Raw genomic sequence first — 17,797 nt, 5'->3', positions numbered from 1 at the left:
CTCAGGCTGCCACAGGGTGCCCTGCCTGGGTTCTGTTTCTACTGGTTTTGATTCATTTGCAGGCGAAGAGAATTTCCTTTGGGAATTGCTTAGTAGGAGAAAGGGCAGGCTAATGACCATGTAGAGGAATTTATTTGGGCCCCTTCCAGTCCCTCTCTGTGGAGGCCAAGGCCTAGCGGGGCCCCTCTCCACCCACTGCCCCATGTTCATGGTGTAATGCAGAGGGGAGTCCCGCTGCATCCTGTTTCAGGAGCTCCAAGTTCTTCCAACATAAATGTCTTTAGAAGTTTAATAATTCTGTCATGTAGAAATACTGTCTGAGCTGGATGGGATTAACTACATTCCCTACAAATGTCTTTTTTTTTTTTTTTTTTTTTTTTGTGGTACGCGGGCCTCTCATTGTTGTGGCCTCTCCCGTTGCGGAGCACAGGCTCCAACGCGCAGGCTCAGCAGCCATGGCTCACGGGCCCAGCTGCTCCGCGGCACGTGGGATCTTCCTGGACCGGGGCACGAACCCGTGTCCCCTGCATCGGCAGGCGGACTCTCAACCACTGCGCCACCAGGGAAGCCCTCTTTTTTTTTTTTAAAGTAAAATTCCTTACTCTTTACATAATAAAATCATTGGCATTACCTAGAAGTTAGTGTCTGATTTTCAAAGCTGCAGTGTGAAAACCTTCTAAATGTGACAGCAGCTGTACTCAGTCACCATGAAGCAGCTTTTTAATTATTTGCTTTGAAAAGGAAGACTTTATAAAGAAGTAGCATTTAAAGGTATTTCCTCCATGGTGGAAAGAACATTTTTTCTCAGTGACACTCCCTTGAATATAACTTGCTTCCAACTGTTACAAATGGAAATTGTAGACTATTAATCCCAGCTTAGAAAAAAATTAAGTACAGGCAGACCTGCACGCTTGATTCCAGACCACCATAACAGAGCAAATATCGCAGTAAAGCGAGTCACACAAATTTTTTTGTTTTTTAATGTGTATAAAAGTTGTACTGTAGTCTGTTAAGTGTGCAACAGCATTATGTCTAAAGAAAAAAACAGTGTACTTACCTTAATTAAAAAATACGTTATTGCTAAAAAATGCTGACCCTCATCGGTGCCTTCAGCGAGTTGTAATCTTTTTGTTGGTAGAGGATTTGAAATATTTCGAGAATGACCAAAATGTGACACATAGACATGAAGTGAGCAAATGCTGTTGGAAAAATGGCGCCCTTAGACTTGTTCAGTGCCGAGTTGCCACAAACCTTCAATTTGAAAAAAAACCCAATTTCTGTGAAGTGCAATAAAACATAGTATGCCTCTGTGTATTCATTGGAATCTGTGTGAAAACCAATCTGATTAAAAAAAGGAAAACATCACTGAGAATAGCAGGCTTTAAAGCACTTCTTGATTTAAAGGTACTGTTTAGTTTTTGTTTATGTCCATATCATGTTCAGTATTTTATGTGTGTGTGTATGTATTTCAGAGAAATGGGCTATTTATTTAGGGAGAAAGAGGATGGATGTTGGATGAGGAGAAACAAACAAAACTCAGCTTTCCTATCAAGATTTAAAACAATAATAAATCCTTCCTATCCATTAATGATAGAGGTGCCCAGGAGAAGGATTTCCAGGTAGCAATTTAAAAAATTCTGGCAGAGAGAGAGGCCATTGAAAGTCAGTCATGCCTTCCATTTCCTTTCTCTGCCACCTGCTTGTACCTGCTGACATTTATAATCTCCCAGTGGCTTTCATAGCTTGTTGGATGGGTTTCCTTCTGAGAGTTGGTGTTAGGACAGCCCCATGAAGGGAGGGGAGGGAGTTCTGAGTGGAGGACAGCCATATCTCACCTCTCACCCCACCATCTCCTGCACTGGGTGTGTCTTCTCAGCAGATCAGGTGTGTCTCCACCTGCCCTGCTGCCCCACACCTGAGCCACCCGCATTCCACCAGGCCAGGTAGCTTTCAGGATGATTAAGTGCTCAGAATTTTAAGAGGGTAAAGCAAGAACTCAGGCTTTTCCTGCTGCCTTTCCCCTTTCTCTGGGGGGGGGGGTGGGTGGGGGAGGGAGCTTACATTTGCTCTCCCGCTGCTCACTTTGAAGCTGGGAGGCAGGTCTACATTTTTTTTAATTAATTAATTTATTTGTTTTATTTTTGGCTGTGTTGGTATATATTTAGGCAGGGGAATTACCGTCACAGGAATATTGCTCCTGCAAAAGTGGCTTGCAGTGAAATACCGGACACTTGATTAGCATCCTTGCTGGAGTTTGATAATATTTGTTCTTCTGCCCAGTTGCTTAGGACATAAAGAAAAGTTACCCATGGGCTGACTTCTATCTTCCTGCATCTCTCTTCTCTGCCTTCCTAGGCTTGTAAAATGAAAGTGATTCTAGAGGTAGCTTTAGACCTTTTATTTCCTGGACTTTGTGTCCCAAGGGAGATGATCAGATGCAGAGAGAGGCACACAAAGAGGAATTAATTGTACTTTATTTTCCTTTTTAACTTGTTGTAACTCCTGTCCTTTTGATTTTATGCTAATACTGCTTTGTTGCCACCTGTCTTGCCCTGCTTGCTACTAAATTGAAATGCTTTGAAATTGATTTGGTAATAACTATTTAGAGTGTTTCAAATCTGTGTCACTATTCATTTTGCTACACTGCCTGCAATTTGAAAAATCATCCTTAATTATAGAAGCTTTTTAATCTCTTGGGTGAAGGAGGAAAATTTGCTTTTACATATATAATTTGGTAACGTACTTAACATGGGAAAGGAGTCCTTGGCGGTGATGCAAGTTAGCAAAGCGCTTGCTATACTTGTATTCAGACCGTGGTTGGATTCTCCGGGCTGTTTTGTCGGAAGCATTTACTGGCCCCGACTGCACACCGGGAGCACGTTTTTTTCAGTACTGGGACAACAGAGATAGGCATAGTATCTACTTTAAAACTTGTTTACCTGTGGAACCAAAGAGTGGTCTCCTGCCCTTTGAAACTTGGGCAAGTTGTCACTAGCTGAAAAGGGTTTAAAACATGGCAGTGCCCTCTGATGGAAGGTGTATGCCATAGGTGCATAATAATACCAACCCCTGATAGTGCCTTCTGCTTTTTTCTGGAAGAATCCAGAATTCTGTGGAGTCATTGGACTAAGTCAGAAGTGCCAGCGTCTAGACCTTTGGTGTTCGGGTTATGCGAAGCCTTACGGGGACACCGTGTCACGTGCTGTTGCTAGAAAACTTCCTGTTGTTCAGGTCCGCAGGCCGTTCTCCGGAGGCCACTGCCTGCCCTGTCCCACTGAGTCTGGGCCATGTGGGGTGGGGCTGAGGTTGGAATGGTGTGGCCGAGTGGGGAGGCCTGTCCTCCCCTCCCCCACTGCCCCGCCCAGCTGCCCACGGAGCGCTGCTGTGACCGCGTGGCTGTGGCTCGGGCCCCTGGCCTCGCTGCCTGTCACAGCAGAGTGCGCCTTGTGCACAGCCATGAGCACTGAGCCAGAGATTTGGGACAGAGATCTGTCTGTCACGAGCCAAAGCGCAGGGCCCTCGGCGGTTCCCCAGGGCTGGCCAGAGGAGCCACGCGCTGCTGTCCACGCAGAGTGGCGAGAGGAAGAGCCAGAGGTGACTCAGGCCACCCCCCCACCCCCTGCTCCCATCCTGCCAGACGTGAGTGCCTTCGCTCGCCTTCCTGGGCTGCCGGAAGTGAGAGCAGCAAGCCTCAGACTTTGTTCCCTGCGGTTTGTTAGTATGTGGGTGGGGCAGAGGGAGAAGCACAGTCTGGCATTTCTGGTCAGAAGGTTCCCAGCAGGCTGGTTTCATCCTTGCAGTCTTCCCCCTTTGTCACTCAGGGAAGTCCAGAGTGTGGCACGGCAGCCTGAACCGTGTGAGGCGTGAGTACACAGCAGAGGAGTGCACCGAGTGCTGTCGGGTCCAAAGGACCAGGTGGTGGGCCCGTGGCTTCCTGGACCTGTCACTTTGATCTTGCCCCAGCCTCGGTGGGACGTTCTTCGCTTTCTAGAGTCGCTGATGATCTTTATGCAGTCGGGTCAAAGAGACAGTGTCTGCACTAGTTGGATTTTCCTTTTTTTACTCACTTCTTCCCTTTCTCCACTTTCATAAGCAACCGGTCTACTTCTTTCTTGTTTGGTCTCTAGTTCTTCGGTCCCGTGTTTTAACTTTTAGACTCTTCCCGTCAACCATTAAACTGGATATAGAAGCTGAAAGATGTTTGTTTGGGTTTTATTAGTGCTACTTTATTTTTCTTCAGTTGTATGGGGAGGAAAGCATTCTTGGGTCCTTATGATATACGAGGCACTTTACATATGCCCTTCTATCTAATTTTCTCTCCCAGGGAGAGAGTTTGGAACAGGACCCGGACATGATTAACACTATTATAATATTCATGTTAGCCACTATTGTTGTTCTTATTTCCTAGGGATACTTATTTATTTATATTTCATCCCTCCCTAGTGGATTTGAAATGCTCATAGGCATTTGCTAAAACAAGATTTTTCTTTTTCAGGGAAGGTATGAGTTGGGAAAGAGTGAGAGAAAAGATGAAGTCAGCAGTCAGGTTCATAAGATTTTATTAATTTTGCTTATAAGTGGGCAGAAAGTTTTAAGATTCCTAGTAACCTGTGTAAAGGGAGAAATACAATCAAACACACAAGATGATGTCAGTAAGGTAAGACAAAAATGTGCCCATTCCTAGTAGTGGGCCCAGAGAGACATACCCCCTTGTGGGTCCTCAAAAGAAGAAAAGCCAAAGTTTGAACCAAGCCCCTTGCACTTTTCACCTCTTGTCTTTTCCAGAGCTAAGAGAGAGAAGAATTTGGCTCTGTGTATACGTTTGATATCAGTGGCCCTTAGTTTCTAAACAATTCTGGACTAATGCATTAGTCTATAATTATTAGTCCATCTGTAATTCTATTAGTCCATCTATAATTCTGGACTAATACGTTAAATAGTCAATTTAATGTATTTCTATCTATCTGTTTATTATTTTTGGCTGCATTGTGTCTTTGCTGTATGTGGGCTTTCTCTAGTTGCGGTGAGCAGGGGCTATTCTTCGTTGCAGTGCACGGGCTTCTCATTGTGGTGGCTTCTCTTGTTGTGGAGCACAGGCTCTAGGTGCACGGGCTTCAGTAGTTGTGGCGCGTGGGCTCAGTAGTTGTGGCACACAGGCTTTGTTGCTTCATGGCATGTGGGATCTTCCTGGACCAAGGATTGAACCCATGTCCCCTGCACTGGCAGGTGGATTCTTAACCACTGTGCCACCAGGGAAGTCCCTTAATTTATTTCTTGATGTTCTTTTAAACCTACAACTTGATTTAGATCCCACCAAACTACTTACTGGGCCCTGGACTTTACTGTTTTTTTGTTTTTTTTTAAATTCTGTTTCAAGTGAACATTCAACATATGAAAGAACCTTCAATAAGCAAAGAGGGGATGAGGGAAAGTTGGGAAGGAGAAGGAATCATTTTATTGCAGTGCCATATGTAGCAAAACGTTTAATGACTGAGTGGGTCTCTCTCTCTGCTTCCCCCACCTCCCTGTCAGACTCCCTCCTGGCTGCTGTGAGCCCATGATTGGCCTCTCTCCACTAGCCCCTGCCCAGGGGCTGCTGTTTTTAACAAGGCAGATTTCATGAACTGCAAAATACTTTTTAGCCACAGATACTTTACAGAACTCCTTTTACATGTTGAGAATTGTACAAGGCAAAGGGAGTTTTAATACACACTGCACGTGCAGTCAAAAGAACTGGGACATACCACTAACTCTGTGTGTGTGTGAGTGTGTGTGTGTGTGTGTGTGTGTGAGAGAGAGAGAGAGAGAGACAGAGAGAGATCAGTTTCTCCACAGTGTGTTTCCATATCTATAAAGTGGGATTGATGGTTCTCAGCCTTTCCACCTCTTCTCTCGTGTTGTGGTGATCATGTATATGTCTTAACATAATTAGAAAGTGCTTTGGAGGTGGTATAGCCCAGTGCACTAGTAGGTCTGGTTAAATGTGCTGTTTCTACAGAGGAAGATAACCCCCTGTCCTTGGCTAAAAGGAATTTTCAAGTTACATGGAGAGTCGGAAGTAGTAGCACATGAGAATCAATGAGCAGTGCCAAACCTGATTTAATACTGACCTGTAAGGCACAGCCTAACCTCGCAGCTTGGTAAAACTTAAGGCCTGATAAGTTGCTCATTTTACAGAATCCTGTGTGTTTGCAGAGTGACTGAGACCCAGCCTGAGTGATGATGGCAAGTCTTAATTGATGAACACTGGCATCTATAATAGTTGAAGTCATAAGATGTTAGAATTTTTGAGTTGAGTTGTTAGGGAACTTTTCAAGATTATCCAGTCTCTGGAAAATGTCAAATGGCACTGATTTTTTAGAGCTTTTTTTTTTTTTTTTTTTTTAAAAAAGAAACATCATAGTTAGGATGTTGCCCTGTGTGTGTTAAAACTTGAAGGTGACTGGGTTAACTTAATTAGGAATTTATTTCTGTTAGCTTGGAAGAAGAATAGGTATTTTTTGAGTAGCTTGTCATTTGTTATAAGAAATACTTTCCCTTTCTTGGAGACGTGGAGTTTCCCTCTTTGGTGTGCTTCCTGGGTCGTGTGGGAGAACTGGGGCCTTCATCTGCCCCACTGGATCTGCTTCAGAGCTGAACCGAGATGAAAGTTCACTGCTGGGGCTTCCAGCCGTCAGCCTGGGTCTGGTACTGGATCCCAGGGAGGAATGTTGTGAAGTGGGGCAATCTTAGTGGAGCATCTTTGGGGGAGGGCCCTGGCTTCAGAGCTCCTCACCTGCCTGCCTCTGAGAGGGCCCTGCTCAGTGTGGACTCTGGAACGCGTCCCTTAGTTGAACTTCTTGAGGACAGTGGGAGAGTCTCCTCCTTACAAACATACTGTAAACTCGTAATATCCTCCTTTTGAAATCGTGGCCCCATCTGGGACTTCTCTTCCCAGCTGCCTGGGGGCCTTCGTCCTCTACCTGCTTCCCTTCCGCTCACTGCCACGACCTGAATGGTGCCACTCATCAGGGCCTGGGCACCTGTGGCTGTGCTGACAGAACTGGGCGTTCAGCCTGTCCCTGCATCCCGTGAGCCCTGACCAGAATGTCCCTGCCTAGCTGCTGCTTGGGTTCCGGAAGCCCTGCTTCTGGTGCTGTCCCTGGTAACAGGGAGTAGGGAAGTCCCAGTTTCTGTTCCCACTGCTTGAGGTCTGAGTTAGGATCAGATCCTTAGGGGTTTGATTCTGAAGTGCTTGGCACTTCGGGAGAGCAAAGGAGAAAGAACATCACTCTGACATTGTTTGTTTTTCGCCTTAAGAACGTGTGCCCCCCGATAAAACAGCCACAACATAAAAACCAGACCACAGCTTATTAATAGGGTTATCATTAGTAACTAATTACCATTGAGGCAATAATCTCATTAATAAATTAGAGTATTCCTGTGATGCCCTTAGCACAGTCCATGATATATACAGTAACCTTCAATAAATATCAACTGCTGCTATTACTACCACCACCTGCATTTTTAGGATGGAAAGAGTCATACTTAATATACGTATGCTAATATGAATGATCCATTTAAAAACCACACAATGAAGACTGTGATCGATTCCAAATAGATAGAGGGATTAGTATTCATACGCCTGCTAGAAAACTTGGAAATGCTGGGAGTAATGACAGGTACCCTGAAGATGTGACAGGCCCATCTCAAATCAGCTTACACTTTGGTTAGAGACATAATGTCAACAATCCTGAACCAATAACAGTGAGATTAAATGTAGTTTGTTCATTTGCTCATTCGTTGAATAAGCAAACATTTACTGAGCACTGAGTATGTGCTCAGAAAAGGAAGGGATCAGCTCGTGGTGAATCCTCTAAGGAGGCTTCAGCATGTAGAAGGGATTTTTAAACAGGGAGATAAGCAGTGGGTGGTAAGTCCAGCAGGAGCAAAGATAGTTTGAGAATTGGGACAGGATACCCTGCGGTCGGTCGCATCACAGGAGGAAATTGTTTTGTCCTTACTTCTAAACCATAAAGAGCATTGTAAAAATAAACAAAACCAAACCCCTTCAGACCCTTTGATCCTAGATGACAGACTCTGTTGGAGCTAATTCACCAGCCTGCTGGTAAAGTGTGTATCGTCGGGGTATGTTGAAGAAGCAGCTTCATCCAGGCAGCTGGGTCCTGAATGCCCTCTGACCCTGTGCACTCCCATTTGAGTCTTGCAGTTAAGGGCCTGAGCTGCTGGGATCCAAATAAAGATCAGAGGACCTGGTCTCTCTTCTCAAGGACTCAAGCCAGTGTTGCTTGCAAGCGGATCACATATGGCTCAGCGTCTTTAAGTCAGAAGTGGCTGTTTGTAGATGTGTGGAGTGAATGCTGCTGCTTTCCTTCGTCATATTCGTCCTCTTTTGCCAAGATGTTTTTCCATCCTGTTTTTCTTCGAAGAGGTTAAATTTTAATTCTGCCATCAAGTGTCCCTTCCCATGCTTGCGTATTCTCGGCGCTGGTTACGTAGAGGTTTCCATTCTGAGCTGCTGAAGGAATAAAGTCACGTCAGCCTCTCTGGATCGTCTTGAACAGATGTTATAAAGTTTAATTCTAAGGATCAAATTTCTGCTTGACTTAATAATTGTGTTTTTGTTTTATAGATTTTTCTCCTGCATCTCTTCTGTATTAACTATTGTGCTGCCCTGCCCCCTCTCTTTATACACAAATGTTATTAATTTGGGAAAAATACTTAAAGGTTCAAGGGAATTTAATGAGATTTGAATTCTTTTGTGAGCAATTCATCTTTGTTAAAAGACAGGCTATATCATTTCCAAATTACATAGATTTACTGTTAGCTCTCAGGTACTTTTAGACAGCTTTTTCATTATCTTCTTCTCAGAGTTTTCTTTTTCCTCCCCTGTAGAATGATTTAGCAGTTTATTTCCCCTGATAAGCAACATTCTTCTAATTTACTAAAATACACTGTATGAAACATACTTTGATAAAAATCTGTGCGGGCCAGAAAGCTTTCCATTGATCATGGGGAAGGGTGTGTGCATGTGTGTGTGTGCGCGCACGCGCGCGCGTGTGTGTGTGTGTGTGTGTGTGTACTCTCAACGGCACCAGCAATTCCTGGCTTCCTTCAAAGTATTTTGGTCTCTCATTTCAGCCACGATTACAAGTTCATCCGAAAATGATGACCGGAGTGGCTCCAGTTTGGAATGGAATAAGGACGGAAGCCTAAGGTTAGGGGTACAGAAGGGAGTGCTTCATGACCGCAGGGCAGATAATTGCTCCCCAGTGGCAGAAGAGGAGCCCCCTGGGCCAGCGGAGAGTGTGCTGCCCAAAGCCGAAGCCTCAGTTGGAGATGGTCCGGTCCCTTATTCTCAGAGCTCCAGCTCGCTAATAATGCCACGGCCCAACTCAGTTGCAGGTAAGGCCACGCCTCTCCCTGGAAGGGTGATCTCACTGGGTCTGAGGTGCCCCCTGCTCACTCTCTTCACTTGGGAATCTAATCCAGACACAGGCCAAACTTGTGATCATGGGTCAGGCCCTTACCTTTTGTAGGCCTTAGTTTACCCATCTGTAAACATGAGGGTAAACATAAGGCCGCACTTAATGGTCTTTAAGTGACCCTCCCCCCTCTGGAATTCTTTAAATCTAATATTTACACTGTATGGCTCTTTGTGTTTGAGGGAAGAAAGCACCAAAAACTCTGTCCTTGTTTTTTGTTATTTTGAGCCGGAGTTAATTGAGGATTTACAGCTTGGTCAATGGGAATTGTTGTTTAGAATGAGTTTGTTAATATTAGCTCAAAGAATTTCTAATCCAACTTTCAAACTAAGGTTTTGTAACTGAGGCCCATCACACAGATACGAGGTCCAATTTTTGTATAATTCAGTTTCAAGGGAGCTCATAGTTTAAAACACAAGCAGCAGGAAAGAGAGGAAATGAAAATAGGTGAGACAGACGTGCCCTTCAGCAAGATGCGGCAGCCAGAGCTGAGACGAGAGTGCAGAAGTGGTGACTGGTGCTGGGTGACTGGTCAGTGAGTGGTTGTGAGGCAAGGAGACTAGTTCTCAGCGGGTGGGGAAGGGAACTCTGCCTCTGAGCTGTCGTGCCTGCTTTAAGCTCCCAAGTTTCTAAACTCAGTGCTCTTCTGTTGAATTTAGAAGAGGAACTTGTTTTGATCATCTTTGTTACCAATGAGGCCTTTAAATTTCTCCTCTGCCAAGGCCTGGACCCAGGATCTTTCTTCCTACATCAAAGGATTTCTCTGTGATTTTATATTGCTCCTTTGGGATGTGCCAGGCCGCTCTGGTTGTTATTGGGTGTGTTTTACAATGGAACTCTGAAGCAGCTGATAAATAAATGGCCCTAATGGAAAAGTTCAGAGACACAACTCTTAATTCACTTTCAAAGGGATTTGGCGTGCCTGCCAGAGGGAAGTACTGAGAGCTTTATGCATATTGAGTGATGATTCTTCCAGAAGCTTTTGTGTCCTCCCACCACCCTCCCACTATCTACGGCATAATATGTTGCACCCAAGGCATTTTAGACCCTTTTTACCTGGATGTGATGAATGGTTCATTTGTATTATCCCAGGACTTCATAGCTTTATTGACTTCAACAAAATAGCAAACTCATATTCAGTTTAATGAAGCTATTTCAAAATTAGGAAACACATTAATAAATTACCTTAACAGTGGTAAAAGGACCCCCTTTCGGGTTATGTTTTCTGCTTGATGTTCTTTTATGGGGTTTCCTGCCACGTGAAGTGACAGTGGGTATGAGCTGAGCGTTTCCAGGAGACTGCAGTGATTACAGAGCAGGCCTTTCTGCTTTCTGCTGTGCTCATTCATTAGCATCTGTGGATGCACTTGAACTGGACCTCCTGTGGAATTGGGAGGGTTTCACCTCTGGTGTTGAGCAGTGGCTGCCCAGCCTAATGGGTTTGCTCATTTCTCCGTGTTGCATATTTTATACACTAAAAACGTATTTTGGAAGGAAGTAGGCAAGTGCCTTACATCATAGTAGTATCAATTCTGCTAACAAGCTGGGAGTCTGGTAGATTCTTCATTGCCCACCCTCTTACCCCTAAAGCTGAACCTCATTTAAGAGGGAATGCCAAGATTTTTCAAGTATCACTGAAAAGAATAAAAGACTCAGGTTATAGACTATATGCAGAGCTGTTTATCTAGGGATTAGAAGGCAGGCTGCTACAAACAGGGCAGCAGGCAACGCTCAGTGTTCGAAGGATTGAAGTAAAATGGGAAGGACCGTATACTGAAATCTCTTGGAAGTGTTTGCATGTCAAGGTCCACGTAAACACAGAGAAATTGCCATTTGATAGGAAAGGTATTTTGGTACACGAGGGCCAAGAAAGGACTAGCAGGTGAAGGAAGGGTGATGCCAGCTTCCCCAAGGGACATGGTTCCCCTGGGGGGTGAGGATATGGAAACAAGTTCCTAAGGCTGCCTGCCTGTACTGTCACTGAGCCTGTCACAAAGAACTGGAGTTGTCGCTTCCGTGTTAACTGTCTCGTACAGCGAAATTTTTTGGTCAAAGATGATGAAAGTAAGTTGGCCAGCTGTGGTGATTGTTTTGCTCTGCAGAGATTTTTCTTTGCAAAAGCATTTGTTGGAGTGGAATTGATTTAGAAAGCTGCAGTCAGGTTATTACTGTATATGCCACATCAAAATGTATGAAGCGGACACCTTATTCCTTCATTAAAAAGCAGAGTGAGAAGCCTTTAAAATGATATCTTGGATAATCCAGAAGTTGGATAATTGGGTTCTACCTGTTTTTAAAAATATTTATTTATTTATTTTGGCTGCGCTGGGTCTTAGTTGTGGCACGTGAGATCTTCGTTGTGGCATCTTTTGTTGTGGCATGCGGACTCTTTTTTAAAAAAAATTTGAATATTACTTTATTTATTTATACAGCATGTTCTTATTAGTTATCTATTTTATACATATTAGTGTATATCTGTCAATCCCAATCTCCCAATTCATCCCACCACCACCACCCCCGATCCGTCCTGCTTTCCCCCCTTGGTGTTCATACGTTTGCTCTCTACATCTGTGTCTCAATTTCTGCCCTGCAAACCAGTTCATCTGTACCATTTTTCTGGGTTCCACATATATGCGTTAATATATGATATTTGTTTTTCTCTTTCTGGCTTACTTCACTCTGTATGACTGTCTCTAGAGCCATCCACATCTCTACAAATGACCCAATTTCGTTCCTTTTTATGGCTGAGTAATTTACTCAGCCACATCATCTTTATCCATTCGCCTGTCGATGGGCATTTAGGTTGCTTGCATGTCCTGGCTATTGTAAATAGTGCTGCAATGAACATTGGGGTGCATGTGTCTTTTTGAATTACGGTTTTCTCTGGGCATATGCCCAGTAGTGGGATTGCTGGGTCATATGGTAGTTCTATTTTTAGTTTTTTAAGGAACCTCCATACCGTTCTCCATAGTGGCTCTATCAATTTACATTCCCACCAACAGTGCAAGAGGGTTCCCTTTTCTCCACACCCTCTTTAGCATTTATTGCATTTATTGTTTGAAGATTTTTTGATGATGGCCATTCTGACTGGTGTGAGGTGATACCTCATTGCAGTTTTGATTTGCATTTCTCTAATAATTAGTGATGTTGAGCATCCTTTCATGTGCCCCTTGGCCATCTGTATGTCCTCCTTGGAGAGATGTCTGTTTAGGTCTTCCGCCCATTTTTTGATTGGGTTGTTTGTTTTTTTTTTTTTTTATATTGAGCTCCATGAACTGTTTGTATATTTGGGGGATTAATCCTTTGTCTGTTGCTTCATTTGCAAATATTTTCTCCCATTCTTAGTTGCAGCATGTGGGCTTCTTAGTTGCGGCATGTGGGCTTCTTAGTTGCGGCATGCGGGATCTAGTTCCCCCACCAGGGGTCAAACCTGGGCCCCCCCTCCATTGGGAGCGTGGAGTCTTACCCATTGGCTCACCAGGGAGGTCCCTGGGTTCTACCTTTTGGACTACCTGTTTTTGTCTTTTGAAATTCTAAGTGAATCACAGAACACTGTGTTTAGTGTAGGAAATCAACAAGCAAAATTACCAACCAATTTTCTTGAAACTCTAACTGGTAATTGCCCTGGACTTAATGGTATTTACCTTTGATAGGTTAATCCATGGTGTTTCAACAGATGTTTCCCTTTGCTCAGCTTAGAGAAGTCTCCCTGTGCTTCTCACTCCACCTACTCCACCCCATCCCCTTTTCCCCCCAAAAAAACCCTCTGTCCTGCAGCGTCTTAAAATGTACCTCTCACCCAGATGTTAGACACAATGTATGTATGCAGTGAGTATAAATTAATTATAATTAATTTAACTGTAGGGATACTAGCAGTAGGTTTATTGCAACATGAAATTATTGTTTCCTCTCTGATTTTTCTGGGCGCTGTATAGCGTTCAGGCTTTTGAAAGCACTTACTGTTAAATACCAGAAGCGAACTAATTTTTGTAGTGTCCGAGCATCCGTAGGCACGTGTGAGAGGACAGCACGTCAGCCTAGTCACCTGATCAGCTGGGTGGGCGTCTCCTGGGTGCGGTGCTAAGCAGCTGCAGCGTCACTGCTGCTCCTTTTCCATCCCTCTCAGTGGCTGTGATGATACCTTAGAAAGCAGAGGGAGCTGGCAGCTGGGGGCTTGCAGCCCATTTGAGCAGTGGTCCATTTCAAAGCAGCATATTCATGTTTTAAATAGAGCTCTGGAGTTGCTGGGGCCGCTCTGTTGCTTGCTTCAGAGCTGAAGCTGTGGTGACTGGATATCTGAAAAGAGGCATTCAAAACCCCACTGTCTTCTGCCTCTGTGTCAAACTAGGGCTTTTTTGCAACCCTTTCTTTGGCATGCCCTTCATAGTCTCTTCTTCTTAAACCTGTCCATTGTTACGAGATTATGAACTGAATGTCATGTTTTGACGGGTTAGGGTGGAAAGGCAAACGGGAAACCTTTGGAGGCTGCGGGCGTCTTTGTGCTCTCCGGGGCTGAAGCAGCAGCCAGTCAGGCAGTCGTGGCTCTTCCAGCTCTAAACTGAACCAGCTTGTGGATTGTTCTACCTCAGCCTTCAACATGTGCGTTTATTCACAGTGAGGCGTGCTGAGGAGGGGGGCATTTGCAGAGGCCCGAGTCAGAGTCCCAGGTCCCAGGTGGGAACCTGGAAATATGTTCCAAGCTATATTATTATAGGGAGCCAGGGTGATGGTTGTGGTCCTTGCGGCCCTCTGAGAAGTTTCACATGCCCTGGTTGTGAAGGACCTGGAGAGAAGCTAGAGGTTGCCATTGGATTCCCATAATTTAGGCCCCTTTGGACGTCCTGCATAAGGAGTTAGCCGAGTCTTTCTAACAGGAGAGTTTTGTGTTGCATATTGACATAACGTGTACGGGGTGTGTGAACAGGCTGTGGGTGTGCACTGAAGAAGCATCAGTGTGTGCTTTTTTAGAGTCAAGGTGTCTGATCCTTCTCCATGGCCTGGGAAGGTGAGTAGGGCACATGGTTGATTGCCCTTTGGAGACTGCAGCAAGAGGGGACACATCATCACAGAGGCAGGCCATGGAGCCACGCAGGTGCCTGTTGAAGGAATGAGAGGAGGTGGTGCTAACAGTGAGGAAGCAAAGGACCGAGGCCTTAGGAGGGGAAGTAAGGAAGGGCCTAGGTCGGGCAGGTGGTCCTGGTCGGTGGTCGGCAGCTGGGCCAGAGCCCGTGGGGTAGCCAGAGGGTTTTCAGCAGGCAGATGGCCCAACTTGACTTCTGTCCCTCCAGCGTTTGTTGCACTAATGATTTCACCAGTCCTTAGAAGCCTTAGCCCTGGGAATATGAGTCCCTCTCCCCCGTCATTTACGCTCAAATGATAACATGTATTTTATCATCCTGTAAGATAATCATATGTCTAGGATTGTCGGTACTTTATAATTGGACTACTTAACCCACAAACCAAATTAGGTTTATTTTTATTTAGATTTTTCTCATTGTGACCTAGGATGTGTATGTAAATAAGAGGAGGCTCCTTTTTTTTTAAGGCAAAAACATGTACCGTATATTTGCTTTAAAGACTTGCTAAGAATTAACAAAATTATTTTGTACTGATTATTTTTATAATTGAACTGATGTATGCTTCAGTTAATGATCCTTAATGCTTTTTAACAGGTAGCTATGTGCTATGAGTCTTATTGATTTGGTCAGAGGTAAATGTGATTACTTATTTTTAGAATTAAAAAATGCATACATAGATGTAATATAATATATAATCTATAACGTATACATAAAAATTTGAAGCTTTCTGATAAAGTCCACTCGGCTACTTTTACCGCCAAAAGCTGACTTTTAGGGTTCTGAGCACTGTGGAATTGTCCGTGCAGAATCTGCTCACTTAGTTAACAAGGTTGGAATTCCAGCAACAGCAGAAGGCTCCCTGGAGCTGCAGAGAAGACAGGTCACCATGCTGCGTGTTTGCAGTCAGTACTGAAGCTTTACTGAGTGACCCTCGATTGTCAGTTTTCTTCATAAGATTTTTTGGTGAGGTCTGTCTCTTTCCAGGAGTAATGGAGACTCCTGGCAACCACATCAACGTGACTTTGACTCAAGAATGAGGAGCACTTAGTTTTGTCCACTTTTCAGTTAACGACATTGCCGGAAAAATTAACTGGGGTAGGCAAACAAAACCAAAATCACCCTGAAGTAAGTTTTGTTGAAAGCCTGAAATGAATTGCTTAGTAATTTATAATTTATAGTAGTTTGGGTATGATATTAAACTCAACTTTGAAGAGACTAAACTTCAGTTTAATATTACAGCGACGAGCTCAACCAAATTGGAAGATCTGAGTTATTTAGACGGACAGAGAAATGCTCCCCTTCGGACATCAATTAGGTTACCGTGGCACAATACGGCCAGAGGCAGGGCACAGGAAGTTAAAGGTATTTATCTTTGCATCCGCTGTGATCATGGCTATGATGAGCTCATTCACTAAATACGGAAAGTCTGTGGTAACCAGCACTCAAGCCAGCTGTTTTAAAAACATGCTATGAAGTGTGTATGCGAAAAGTTTATCTTTTAGTAAGGTGTGCTAGGAGGCCATCCTTAACAGTTTTGGGGCTTCTTCCTTATAGTATGTGATTAACTTGCTTCTGGAGTTGAAAAACTATTCTGCAATACGTTGTTTTGAAGTGAGGAGTCCTTTAACACTCACTAGATTTTTTTGGTCGTCAACAAAGAATCGGCTTTGTTACAGTTCCTTGGGCTGTATGGGCCACCTCCTGCTTCTTCTACCCGTAGTGCACAGTTGGGTGGCCAATGATCTCACCATAAGGGGCGCAAAGCACCACCACACCCTGATAAGAGCTGGGACTCTGTCTCCAGGGACGATGCATTTCCATTTTATTCCTATAGGAGTGGAAGAAACATGTCTCAAGTACTGTTTCAGATAAACTGATGAGACATGGTTTGGTCCCTTCACCACTTTCTCTAATCCTCTGTGTGTCTCTCTTGAGTCATGAAAATAACTTAGAAGCATGAAAGGACTAGAAAGTCATTTTAATAGGACCCTTTGTAAGGCCAATAGGGTACGATAAATGAGGTATTAGGAAGTATTACTGGAACCAAACTGGTAATATTAATACTTCCAGATCCCTTGTGTTGTAAAACTAAAGTCTGTGCTAAAAGTAACATACAAGCAATGATAAACTGAGTTTTTTAGTGTATAAAATTATGTCATTCTTCTAAAATAATGATCTTTTCTTTTTTTCTAAGCACGATTTGCTCCCTACAAGCCGCAAGACATTTTGTTGAAACCCCTGTTGTTCGAAGTACCGAGCATAACTACAGACTCTGTGTTTGTGGGAAGGGATTGGCTCTTTCACCAGATAGAAGAAAACTTGAGGAACACAGAACTGACAGAAAACAGAGGAGCCGTGGTTGTCGGAAACGTGGGCTTTGGGAAGACGGCGATCATTTCTAAGCTGGTGGCACTGAGCTGCCACGGAAGCCGCATGAGGCAGATTGCTTCCAACAGCCCCAGTTTATCACCGAAAAGTGTGTCCCTGTTTAACTGCTTGTCTAGTTTATTATATTACTGTACGATAGATGGAGGAAACTGCTGTTGGGATAGACATAAATTCCCCATTTTCCTCAAGTTGTCCCAGCTGCTGTATCAGGTTGGCGATTGTATGCTGGAGAACTATCAATAGTTATCTCTCATGGTCCTCTGTGGCTATAACCTGGCTTGAGGCCAGCCCTCCCTGGTGTTCTCCCAACTGTCAGGCCTGTCCCCCTCTTGATGTGGGCAGTGAGGCCTGATCAGATGCTCTGGGGAATGCAGGGTCCTAAAACTGAGCGGGTTAGACTTCTGGCGCAGCAAGCCAGAAGGAGTCTGCGCAGAATCCGTTCACACCCTATTTCCCACAGCCTTTGTCTTCTATGCCAGATTTACCAAAAGTACAAAAACTAACCTAAAATCAGGAGTAGCCAAATAGTTGACTATGCTTAGCTTACTTTATATGTAAAAAAAGAAAGTGTCTCTAACATGGTAAACAGGGACAAGTGAGCCAGGAAAGGTTTTTTGTTTTTTTAAACCCAAAGGAATGTAATAAAGGAAACCAGAAACAGCAGTTCTCCTGGGAGGGGACCTGGAAGGCGGAAGACAGGGCTGAGAGGGAGCCTTGTATCCCCATCTGGGCTTTTGCATTTGTTACCATGTTCACTCATTACCCGTTAAAATACTTTCTGGGTCCGACCAAGAAATATGTTCAATATTCCACCCTATCCTTGTTGTAAATAATGAAACTAGTCTC

General features: G+C 44.1%; 1 protein-coding gene across 8 annotated transcripts in view; it reads left to right on the top strand.

The window, feature by feature from the left end:
• TANC1 (tetratricopeptide repeat, ankyrin repeat and coiled-coil containing 1) overlaps window positions 1-17,797 on the top strand; it is a 233,235-nt gene that overhangs the window by 160,718 nt on the left and 54,720 nt on the right. For 7 of the 8 annotated variants that reach the window (XM_067741822.1, XM_067741816.1, XM_067741817.1 and 4 more), the window contains 3 exons: window positions 9,142-9,405; window positions 15,803-15,925; window positions 16,758-17,039. In XM_067741822.1, the coding sequence (XP_067597923.1) occupies window positions 9,142-9,405; window positions 15,803-15,925; window positions 16,758-17,039 (669 nt within the window). The remainder of the gene's footprint in view (window positions 1-9,141; window positions 9,406-15,802; window positions 15,926-16,757; window positions 17,040-17,797) is intronic. The other variant, XM_067741819.1, reaches the window with a different exon arrangement.

The sequence above is a fragment of the Pseudorca crassidens genome, chromosome 6, assembly GCF_039906515.1.
Source record: "Pseudorca crassidens isolate mPseCra1 chromosome 6, mPseCra1.hap1, whole genome shotgun sequence".
Taxonomy (NCBI): Eukaryota; Metazoa; Chordata; class Mammalia; order Artiodactyla; family Delphinidae; genus Pseudorca; species Pseudorca crassidens.
The sequence above is the reverse complement of the archived record's forward strand: the minus strand, read 5'-3'. Positions and strand labels throughout refer to the sequence as shown.